This window comes from Neoarius graeffei, chromosome 7 (genome assembly GCF_027579695.1).
Source record: "Neoarius graeffei isolate fNeoGra1 chromosome 7, fNeoGra1.pri, whole genome shotgun sequence".
Lineage (NCBI taxonomy): Eukaryota > Metazoa > Chordata > Actinopteri > Siluriformes > Ariidae > Neoarius > Neoarius graeffei.
In genome coordinates this window covers 27280769-27293074 of record NC_083575.1, presented here as the reverse complement: position 1 = coordinate 27293074, position 12306 = coordinate 27280769, and the positions used below count along the sequence as shown (strand labels likewise).

Here is a 12306-nt window from a genome sequence, read left to right as displayed (position 1 = left end):
GCAACTCTATCAAGACTGATCATGTCGTCAAACATTTTGCATGTTTGGAAGGAAGAAAAGAATTGGAAGGAATTTTCAACACATGAATTTGCATGAAATTCAATTCAATTCAATTCAATGGAACCTAAGCCCAGTTCCTAAACTTTAAACGAACAAAAATAAAAGTGATTTCTTAATTATTTGTAGAGTAAAATTTAAAGGTGCCAACTGCAAAGCCATCTCATCTCATCTCATTATCTGTAGCCGCTTTATCCTGTCCTACAGGGTCGCAGGCAAGCTGGAGCCTATCCCAGCTGACTACGGCCGAAAGGCAGGGTACACCCTGGACAAGTCGCCAGGTCATCACAGGGCTGACACATAGACACAGACAACCATTCACACTCACATTCACACCTACGGTCAATTTAGAGTCACCAGTTAACCTAACCTGCATGTCTTTGGACTGTGGGGGAAACCGGAGCACCCGGAGGAAACCCATGTGGACACCCATGTGGACACGGGGAGAACATGCAAACTCCACACAGAAAGGCCCTCGCCAGCCACGGGGCTCGAACCCAGACTTTCTTGCTGTGAGGCGACAGCGCTAACCACTACACCACCGTGCCGCCCGCAAAGCCATCTGAAATGTTCAATTTTTCATGCATGGCATTTTCCTGTGTCTCACAAGAACAATATCATGCAGACGAGATGTGATCATTTTGATGTCCTGAGGATCGCTTTTCTCCGTTTTGGGACCGAATATCCTCCCTCTTGAGGTAAACAGTATGGCCCTATGGAAACAGCCGAACGCGAGGAGCTTTAACTAATTAGCATAACTATGGAACGGTGTCACACCAAGATGGCGACATGCCTGCATCGACCTCAGAGAGTTTTGAGTCGCAGGAATGTAATTTGCGGTTGACATTCATGAATAGATCCATGAAACAAAAGACAAATATATCTTTTCTCTGTTACTGCTTTTGTGTTCTTGTTTCTTTCTCTGTACGATCAAAATATTAGGTGTATAACTCCATACTCGGTACCGTGGAGTCGAGCCCATGCATTCTAAGGCTAAGATAGCTAAGCGCTAGCTAGAATGATTTAGTTATCTGTCCAGAAAAATGACACGTCATCTAACCTTGCTCTATCTTGCAGTTGCCCTCACTAGACAGGCTTTCCTTTTCTTTTCCGCTGGCTTTTAGCTGGTGGGAGAGCCGAGCCCGTCATGTTTGCCCATGCCGACTTGTTTTGGTTAAAAGCAGGTCAAACGCCCCATGGTGGTCATGTGATATTGTTGCTTGCTTGCTTTGGCAATCTCCGGAATCGTAAAAATGTGGGACATGTTTTATCTCGGCAAAACACTCACACACAGGATACACGGTATGTGTATGTGTGCAGCAGCGAAACATCTTGAAACTCCAACAGCTACAGAAATAGAACATTTTGCCCAGAATTCAACTTTGCAGTCAGAACCTTTAACTCCAGAAGAAATACTTGGGTCTGAGCTTATGGTAAGGCAAATAAACACAGTTTGTTTTAATGCAACAATAGGATTGCAGTTGTGTAAACCAGATGTTTTCAAAATTATTATTTACATTATTATTAAAGTGATCAAGACTCGAATTTGATAGATAAACCGGATATAGATATTTGTTTGACATGCTTGCAACTTGTTTTGCCTAGTTTCAGTTTAATCCTTGAAAATGATCTTTGCTCGTACATCTGCTCTCTGTTTTAACGCTATTCTGCACAGTAATCTTCCCCATCACCCGTTGAAGCGAACCCTATCACACAGAAAACTCAGTTTTCTGAAATTACATCTTCCAGTCACTACAACACACTCCTGAATATGGATATATGCTAATGTTTGTCTTTCAATAAACTGAGAAAAAGCTGCGTCTGAGTCAGTAATTGTCGCCGTGAGGCAGATTCTCTTAAGACTTATATTTCTAGATCACTCATACTTTGTCAATTCAACTTTATTCAGCAAAGACAAATCAAAACCTATCAACACCAAACCACGATAACCCAAAAACATGTAGGAGTATAAATGATATCAACTTGGGCATTATTGCTGGACAGCACAGTGGTGCAGTGGTTAGCATTGTTGCTCTACAGCAAGAAGGTTCGAACCTGACTGTCAATTAGAACCTTACTGTGGGGTGGGTTTCCTCACACAGTGAAAAGACATGCAGATTAGGTCAAATGGTTAGTACTTTTAAATTGCCCATGGGTGTGAATGAGGGTGTGAATGGCTGTCTATCTCTGGGTTAGCCCTGTGATAGATTGGGGACCTGTCCAGGATGTACCCTGCATCTTACCCAGTGTCAGCTGCACTGTCAGAAATAGGGGTACAGCCAGTGTTTGTCTGTCCCCCAAGGTACAATCTGCAGTCATGTACCTCCTAGGGCTCATTATTGGACCTCAAGGTAACTGTGTACATTTTTAGGGCCAAAAAGGTACATACCTGTTCCCAAGCAGTATATAAATAAGTACCTTAGAGGGTACTGCCCTAGTGACAACCCATTGTACAACTTCTTATTTCATGGGGGGGGGGCCACAATGGATCTGTTCTGCATATTTGATTTGAATGAATGAATGAATGAATTTATTTATTTCGAACATGTATAAAAATGTATGTAACTATTTATACATACAAAAGAAAGAAAATGAAAAAAGTGACAAAAAAAGAATAAATAAAATAATATAAAGAGCTAATACATTACAATACACCGCACATTGTTCGAAAAAGGAGTGGGAAGAAGTACAATACTTTTTTTAATTTCCCACCCCTTTTTAACTACCCCGAAATCCAAACTACATTAATACACTTATAAAAATATATACCACATATACACTTCATGATTACCCATATAAATATATAATTACAAAAATAAATATATACTACATACCATATCCATATACATATATATACATATACACATAACTATCTATATAAATATATAATTACAAAAAAAAAAAAATCTACTACATACTTATCCCTGTAAATATGAAGATATCTATCCCCATAAATAAATATATACCATATACTATATACCATATATTTGGCATAGGTTTTACACCGGCTGCCCTTCCTGAAGATCAACCCTCCCCGATCTATCCAGGCTTGGGATCGGCACTAAGTATGCACTGCCTTGGGTATTTTACTTAACAGGCAGGTGGGAGGAAACCAGAGCACCCACGAAGAGAACATGCACACAGGAAGGCCCCCGTCAGCCATGAGGTTCGAACCCAGAACCTATGAGGCGACGCTGCTAACCACTGTACCACCATGCTGCCCAAAGCTGTTGTATGACTAAATGTACAGTAATTTACTTTATGAAAAATCTTGGCTACACAGAGCTTGAAGGCCCCTGGTGTCATCTCCATCCTGAGAGTCCACAGAGAGACAGAGAGAGAGAGAGAGAGAGAGAGAGAGAAAGAGAGAGAGAAGTAGTACCTCAGAGGTACTCAATACTCATGCTTGCGTGCTTTCTTTTCACCCTGTAGGCTATGAACCTTCTCGACCAGGGTTTTAGTTTATAGTTGATAGTCCTTGACCTTGTGAACCAGCATGGAGGATATTTGACATTACAAGGCACTTCTGGAGAATGGCATCATAGGCTACTAAATAGCATCAATGTAAATATGTTATCCATCCATTATCTGTAGCTGCTTATCCTGTTCTACAGGGTTGCAGGCAAGCTGGAGCCTATCCCAGCTGACTATGGGTGAGAGGTGGGGTACACCCTGGACAAGTCGCCAGGTCATCGCAGGGCTGACACATAGCCCATGTTTACATTAGACCGTATCAGCGGATCATCAGATTAACGTTTTTAAAACGATTAGTGTGCACACAGCAACACCAATACACGATTTGCGTGCACACAGCAACGCCAATACACGGATACGCTCGGCTCCGCAGGCATCCTGCGCTCCAAATCACTCCGCCCTGAACAGTGAGTGCCCTCTGGAGGGTGCGCACTCCGGCCCTGCGCAGCTCACACAGCGCGCGAGTGAAGTGCACAAGCCACGATTCGGGACTGAGCCGCTGTGTGTGTGATCCCAGCGCATATCACTTACTACTTGCAAGTGGAAGGATGGCAAGCCTAAAGACAATCATAACTACACAATGGGCAGTATTTGCATCAGTATTTGCAGTATTTTCATACTTTTATACTCTTTAATGAAAGGTGATACAAGGTGGAAGTCCGCGCCGTTTTTCAGCAGTCGCGTCACATGAGCAACGCCAGCGAATCAGGAAGGTGGATGTCACAGTGACGTTGTCCAATGAGACGCCAGCTAGAGCTCAGCACAGCGTATCCGCGTATTCTGAATGTTTACACAGCACCGGAGCTGACACGATCTGGATTGAATACGTGGACCCTGGCGGATTCCCGTTTCCCGTCGTTTCCAGGCGGTTTAATGTAAACGGACAGTGCATCCGCGAAGAAAACGAGACAGATACGGTCTAATGTAAACGTAGCCATAGACAACCATTCACACTCACACCTACGGTCAATTTAGAGCCACCAATTAGCCTAACCTGCATACCTTTGGACTGTCGGGGAAACTGGAGCACCCAGAGGAAACCCACACAGACACGCGGAGAACATTCAAACTACACACAGAAAGGCCCTTGTCAGCCATGAGGTTCGAACCCGGAACCTTCTTGCTATGACGCGACAGTGCTAACCACTGCACCACCATGCCACCCAAACCTGTCATATGACTAAATGTCCACAGAGTTTGAAAGCCCCTGGTGTCATCTCCATCCTGAGAGTCCACAGAGAGAGAGAAGTAGTACTTCAGAGGTACTCAATACTCATACTCACCCTGTAGGTTACGAACCTTCTCAACCAGGGTTTTCGTTTATAGTCGATAGTCCTTGACCTTGCGAACCAGCATGGAGGATGTTCAGCATTACAAGGCACTTCTGGAGAATGGCGTCATAGAGTACTAAATAGCATCAGTGTTATATCCTAGTCTAATAAGCTCCAGCTTGCCTGCGACCCTGTAGGACAGGACTGGATGGATGGATGGATGGATGGATGGATGGATGGATGGATATCCTAGTCTATTCAGAGTGGCATCTTTTTTTTTTTTTGGTCTATTTATTATTGGATAGTACCTATTTTGTTCTAGAGAAATCCTAGCTTGGGGAAGGGATTGAGTTTGCTGTGTGTCAGTGTGGAGGTGGTGACCAGTTTGGGCTGTTTGCAGTTCAGCGCACAAACACACGCGCGCAATGCGCTTGGGCAAGGCAGCATCCAGCTCTCAACACAACCAGGGCAACTTTCACATAGCAACAGAGATTCGAGCAAAACCTCACAACTTCAAACACGAGGAGAGAGAAGCAGGCACTCACCTCGAGTTTACACAAGCTGGAGCTCTTAGAGCGCGACTTCCTGCGCAGGTAAACCGAGAACCACCTCCGGACGGTGAATTTCCGCATGTTCGCATCCATCGTCCCGATTCAGCCGCTCCAGGGTTCTTTGCGTCAGGTCTCTCCTCCTGCGCTGTAAATCCGGATCACACACCGCAGGGATTTATGGTCGCTTCTCTTCTCCACCCGACCTGCTCTCTCTCTCTCTCTCTCTCTCTAATCCATAACGCAGACTTATAATAATAATAATAATAATAATAATAATAATAATAATAATGACCTGGACGTGTTCTGTCTGTGCCTTGGTTTTACTGCATAACGATGAGACATAACTCTGTGTCTTTTAGCATCCTTCCTCTTCTTCTTCTCTCACTCCTGACCTGTTCAGCAGCTCTACCTTCAGCTCTAGTCCCGTTATGCAGCCAATCCCGGCACACTGCCTCCTCCTCCTCCTCCCGGTCCCGGGGCGCTTCAACTACTGTAGAAAGCGGCACCCGTTTTCATAACAAACCCCGCCTCTATGGTGATTCACACACAGCCGCCAGCGCGTCATTGGACAACCATTTTTGTTTGTATTAACTCCTAACCAATCATAGCGCAGGACGCCAGGTTTGTCGGGGAATGTGGGCTGGATAAACATGACTGTGCGTAGAGCGGTTCAGCACGCGCTGGAAACAGAGCTGCTCAGGAACAGGGACAGAGTAGGAGTAGATGTCTTAAAACAGCGGTCCCCAACCTTTTTTGCGGCACGGACCGGTTTGATCTCAGACAATATTTTCACGGACCAGCCTTTAAAGTGTGGTGGATAAACTGTGGTATTTTCTAAATATAGTAATAAACGTGAATCCACTGTCTACTCGTATGCAACTTTATTAGCAGCATCCTCGTAACATCGCGTCAGCAACATAACATGAGTAATGTCCTCTCTCCAACATTCTTGGTCGCTGAGATAAGCGTCTTGACATGCGTCAAGAGCAGAGCATGTGAGTGGAGCGGACGAATTTTGAAAAGAGCGCGGAGCGGGATTTTTTTTTTTTCAAGGATGGGAAGGATGGAGCGAGGCAATGGCCCGCTCCAGTTTCGCCCCGTTACCGCTCACATCACGAGTCTGAAGCATGCCCAACGTGGCTCAGAATGAACGACAGCGGTGTTTGTTTGCCACCTGCGCTCCGCCTGCTCATGATGCGTTTAGAGGCGGCTCGGAAAAACGCGTTTCCACATGTTAAAAATTAAGTGGTTGTAATGGCTGTAAAAAGTGCGGGGGACAGAGGGCAGAGATACGGGAAGTGCTCCGGGTCCGCTACGCGCATGCGTGCACATATTTTTTGAGCGAGCGTGGAGTGGAGCGGGATGCAATCTTGGTGGAGCGCTGAGCGGTAACGGGCGAAGCGGCATGGTGCGACATTGAGCGGGGAGCGAGCGGAGTGACCACCTCCGTGAGCGAGGACCGAAATTCTCGCCGCTCCACTCCGCTCACATGCTCTGGTCAAGCGTGAGTTATAGACGGATGTAACGGAGAGAATCCGGTCATTTTTCAAAATCAAACATCGTTCAGACTCAGATAATGAATGAAACGGAAATAGTGCAGGTTATTTATTCTTTCTGTGTGGCCCGGTACCAAATGACCCACGGACCGGTACCGGTCCGCGGCCCGGGGGTTGGGGGCCGCTGTCTTAAAACAAACAAACAAACAAAAACAAACAAACACTCTCAGAGGCATACATGTCAACCTATACGGAATGTCCGTATTTTATACGGATTTTATTCAATAAACGTAGTATACGGGCGTGTAAATAAAGTTATACGGATTCTTTAAAAAAAATTTCAAGATTTATTTAGAGCTATAATCAATTCCCACGATGATAAAAGAGCGCAAAACATTTACAAACGTACTGTACACCACAGCCAGCCAGTAAAGAGTCTTATGAAATCGCGCGTTACCTTGTGGTAGCGAGACTTCGTTCCACTTTTGATCATGCGCACACCGCATTGCGAGAATCCCGCCAACCGTGAAGTCATAGGGCCTCTGCATGCTCTTGCGACAAGGCTTTCGCAGATAGCTTTTCGCAGACAGTTGTAATTTATCATTGAGCAGGGAGTAATAGGCGTGCGCGATGTTATTCACTGTCACAACGCAAGGGGGCGCGAAGTCATGAAATCGCTAGGAGTAGTTGGTGGGTGTGGTTAGTGGAGTGTTTATCCTCCGGTTACTTATAATGACTAGAACTGGAGTCGTATAGATGTATGTACTTCCTCACTTCCTCAACCGCTCTTCGTGCTGCTCCATCTTCGCTCGTGTTTTTAAAAATGGCGGTAGTGAAAACAAAACAAACCGGGAAAGTAGGGAAGCGGACGTGCGTGTACAGCGGATGTAGAGTGGACCAATCAGAGCCCTCTTGTCTGCGACGCTGTCTGCGAGGCTGTCTGCGGTGGTCACAATTTTTGGGAGGTGCGCGCAGAGCGTCTGCGAAGGGGGGGCTATGCAGACGTCGTCTGCGAGGACTGGGTTGTCAGCATAAATTGGCCTTATAGACATAGACGCCGCCTTCTGCGTAGAATCGTACGTCATCCTCGCTGCCATATTGGATGTGGCAAAGTGGAGATTCTTCAACCGTCTCTGGTATAGCGTCTAGACAGTAGCCGAGAATAAAGATGCCTCATTCATGTGCTGCGTTTAACTGTACCAACAGGTTTACCGTCCAGACAAGATCACATGGGATTACCTTTCACAGGTGAGACTGGAAAAATACTTTTCATTGTAGCTATTTGGTCATTATAACGTAATTTTACGAACAGATTTTTCTGACTTTGTGGCTAATATGAAGTCTCGCGCATAATAGCCACTCGGTGAAACCTGTCTGCAAACAACGAAGTATTTCCTTCGTAACTACGCTGATAACACTTTGTGTTTTTGTCAAACATTGGAATTTTGTATTCATTCTGAAGGTTTATTGTTATTAATATTGAATAAAAAGTAACTGGGATATATCATTGTTAATTATCATTCAAATTTTAGGTAAATTATTTTAATTTGCATCTTATAAGGATTTTATAAGGGAAATACGGATTTTGGAGGTTGGTTATACAGGTTTGATTGACCAAAGGTTGACATGTATGCAGAGGTTTCAGCAAGAATGATCTTTATTTGGGTGGTGTAATGGTTAGTCAAGTCAAGTTTGTTTGTATAGCGCTTTTAACAATAAACATTGTCCCAAAGCAGGCGGCACAGTGGTGTAGTGGTTAGCACTGTCGCCTCACAGCAAGAAGGTCCAGGTTCGAGTGTGGGTTTCCTCTGGGTGCTCCGGTTTCCCCCACAGTCCAAAGACATGCAGGTTAGGTTAACTGGTGACTCTAAATTGAGCGTAGGTGTGAATGTGAGTGTGAATGGTTGTCTGTGTCTATGTGTCAGCCCTGTGATGACCTGGTGACTTGTCCAGGGTGTACCCCGCCTTTCGCCTGTAGTCAGCTGGGATAGGTTCCAGCTTGCCTGCGACCCTGTAGAACAGGATAAAGCGGCTACAGATAATGAGATGAGATGAGACATTGTCCCAAAGCAGCTATACAGAATTTGAATGACTTAAAACATGAGCCAATTTTATCCCTAATCTATCCCCAATGAGCAAGCCTGTGGCGACGGTGGCAAGGAAAAATTCCCCCAGATGACACAAGGAATGCCCCTTTTCCACCAAATCAGTTCCAGGGCTGGTTCGGGGCCAGTGCTTAGTTTGGAACCGGGTTTTCTGTTTCCACTGACAAAGAACTGGCTCTGGGGCCAGAAAAACCGGTTCCAGGCTAGCACCAGCTCTTTGCTAGGCCAGAGGAAAGAACCGCTTACGTCAGCGGGGGGGCGGAATTGTTAAGACCAACAACAATAGCAAGACCATGAAAGGTCGCCATTTTTAAATAAGCGACGAGATATCATGGATGCAGTAAAGCAGCAGTCATCCATTATTGTTGTTGTTGTTGTTGTTGCTGCTTCTTCTTCTTCTCCGTGTTGTTGTTGCTTCGATGTTCGCGCCAAGGTTTATGCAAATGCAGAGACGTAACTGACATATACAGTGATGTAATGATGTGGCTCCCCTTAGCACCCCGAGCTAAGGAAAAGCGAACTGGTTCTCAGCTGGTTTGCAAGTTGAACGAGTTGTGAACCAGCACCAGCACTGGCCCCGAACCAGCCCTGGAACTGATTTGGTGGAAAAGGGGTAGAAGAAGCCTCGAGAGGAACCAGACCCAAAAGGGAACCCATCCTCACCTGGACAACAACAGACAGCATGACCATAACATTAACAGTTTTAGCATGAAGTCAGTTTCGTTGATGTTATAAACTCTTCATTAATGGAAACTTGAGTGCAAAACTGTTCATGACAACTGTAGTCCTCAGCCATAAAAGCATTACTGTAAGTGTCCAGAGCGTCTTTCAGGTGTGACTTCCAACTGTCCATATGGGGCCGTCCTCCACAGGAGCGATGTGATGAGACTCCAACCAGACATAGAGCATCAGGATGGATCAGGCAGGTCCGAGGAGCAGAAGAGGTCAGTATCTCGATCCCAGGATTGACATGTAACTCGCACCCCTTTTCTACCAAATCAGTTCCAGGGCTGGTTCGGGGCCAGTGCTGGTGCTGGTTCACAACTCGTTCAACTTGCGAGCCAGCTGAGAACCAGTTTGCTTTTCCGTAGCTCAGGGTGCTAAGGGGAGCCACGTCATTATGTCGCTGTATACGTCAGTTATGTCACTGCGTTTGCATAAAACTTGGCGTGAATATCGAAGCAACAGCAACACGGAGAAGAAGAAGCAGCAACAGCAACAATAATGGATGACTTTGCGTTTGTACAGCTGCTGCTTCTCGTCGCTTAAAAATGGTGACCTTTCGCGGTCTTGCTATTGTTGTTGGTCTTAACAACTCCACCCCCCGCTGACATAAGCGATTATTTCCTCTCGTCCCAAATAAGAGCTGGTGCTAGCCTGGAACCATTTTTTCTGGCCCAAGAGCCAGTTCTTTGTCAGTGGAAACAGAAAACCCGGTTCCAAACTAAGCACTGGCCCTGAACCAGCGCTGGAACTGCTTTGGTGGAAAAGGGGCATCAGAGGGACAGAGTTAGCACTGTTGCTTCACAGCAAGAAGGTTCTGGGTTCGAGCCCAGTCATCGACAGGGGCCTTTCTGTGTGGAGTTTGCATGTTATAATGGATGGATGGATGGATGGAACACCTATATTTACATTAATGCTGTTTAGTAGCCTATGACGCCATTCTCCAGAAGTGCCTTGAAATGTCAAATATTCTCCATGCTGGTTCACAAGGTCACGGACTATCAACTATAAACTAAAACCCTGGTCAAGAAGGTTCGTAGCCTACAGGGTAAAAAGAAAGCATGCAAGTATGAGTATTGAGTACCTCTGAGGTACTACTTCTCTCTCTCTCTCTCTCTGTATGGACTCTCAGGATGGAGATGACACCAGGGGCCTTCAAACTCTGTATAGCCAGGAACCCCATTAGTAAAGATTTTTCATTCATTCATTCATTCATTTTGTAAACCAGCTGAATGTGAATTGGAGGCAATCTCACACTTTCAGAAAATAAAGTAAATTACTGTACCTTTAGTCATACAACAGCTTTGGGTGGCATGGTGGTGCAGTGGTTAGCACCATTGCCTCATAGCAAGAAGGTTCCAGGTTCAAACCTCATGGCTGAAGAGGACCTTTCTGTGTGGAGTTTGTATGTTCTCCCCGTGTCTGCATGGGTTTCCTCCAGGTACTCTGGTTTCGTCCAAAAACGTGTGGTTAGGCTAATTGGTGGCTCTAAATTGAATGTGAGTGTGAATGGTTGTTTGCGTCTATGTGTCAGCCCTGCGATAACCTGACAACTTGTCCAGGGTGTACCCTGCCTGTCATCCATAGTCAGCTGGGATAGGCTCCAGCCTGCCTGCAACCCTGTAGAACAGGATAAGCGGCTACAGATAATGGATGGATGGATAAATTGTCCATAGGTGTGGATGGTTGAGAGGAGAAAACCTCTATAATAATCCAGTAGAAGGCAACAGGAAACCACTACTGTAATGTTCCTGACAGACTTTGATAGCTGAAGCCGTCAGATCGGCCATGTCACTGTAGTGATATGCCAAAATGGATGGATCTTGATTTATGGTCCTCTCAGAGGAATGGTGGCCGAATATCTGTTGTGAATCTGTTCAAAATGCATAAATTACTGTTGTTTCATACAAACTGTTGTTCTCTGGCTGTAGAACCAAAAGTTCAGGGGTGGAGCTAGCTCTGTTCCATCCATCCATTATCCGTAACCAGGGTCACAGGCAAGCTGGAGCCTATCCCAGCTGACTGTGGGTGAGAGGTGGGGTACACCCTGGACAAGTCGCCCGATCATTGCAGGGCTGACACATAGAGATAAAAAATCATTCACACTCACGGTCAATTTAGAGCCACCAATTAGCCTAACCTGCATGTCTTTCGACTGTGGGGGAAACCGGAGAACCCGGAGGAAACCCATGCAGACACGGGGGGAACATGCAAACTCCACACAGAAAGGCCCCTGTTGGCCACTGGGCTTGAACCCAGAACCTTCTTGCTGTGAGTTGACAGTGCTAACCACTACACCACCGTGCCATCCTCAGATCAGTTCCAGCTTCTCCTAACTGGGCTGACTCAGAACCAGAAGTCAAGGGGGTGGAGAATAATACATGATTCTTGTGCAATATTAAATGTCACAAAATTTTGACAGACATTTTGGAGATTAAATAGGAACCCAGTATTGTACTATGTTGACGTATTATTCTGAATGCTAAAAGTTAGCAGTGAGTAAGAAATAATGTACATCAGTGATCATCAACTGAAGGACTGTGGTCAGATACAGGCCCAGTACAATATTTTAATGTGGGGGAAAATGTCTGTAGGCAGCATGGTGGTGTAGTGGTTAGCACTGTTGCCT

At 45.5% G+C, this 12306-nt stretch overlaps 1 protein-coding gene across 1 annotated transcript in view; it reads right to left on the bottom strand.

Moving 5' to 3' along the window:
• rps6ka2 (ribosomal protein S6 kinase, polypeptide 2) overlaps positions 1-5735 on the bottom strand; it is a 101403-nt gene extending 95668 nt beyond the window's left edge. Inside the window, exons 1-2 of the mRNA XM_060924626.1 lie at positions 5646-5735; positions 5348-5498 (exon numbers count right to left, since the gene is read on the bottom strand). Coding sequence (XP_060780609.1) covers positions 5348-5446 — 99 coding nt within the window. The 5' untranslated portion in view covers positions 5447-5498; positions 5646-5735. The remainder of the gene's footprint in view (positions 1-5347; positions 5499-5645) is intronic.
• Between the last annotated feature and the right edge of the window lie 6571 nt (positions 5736-12306).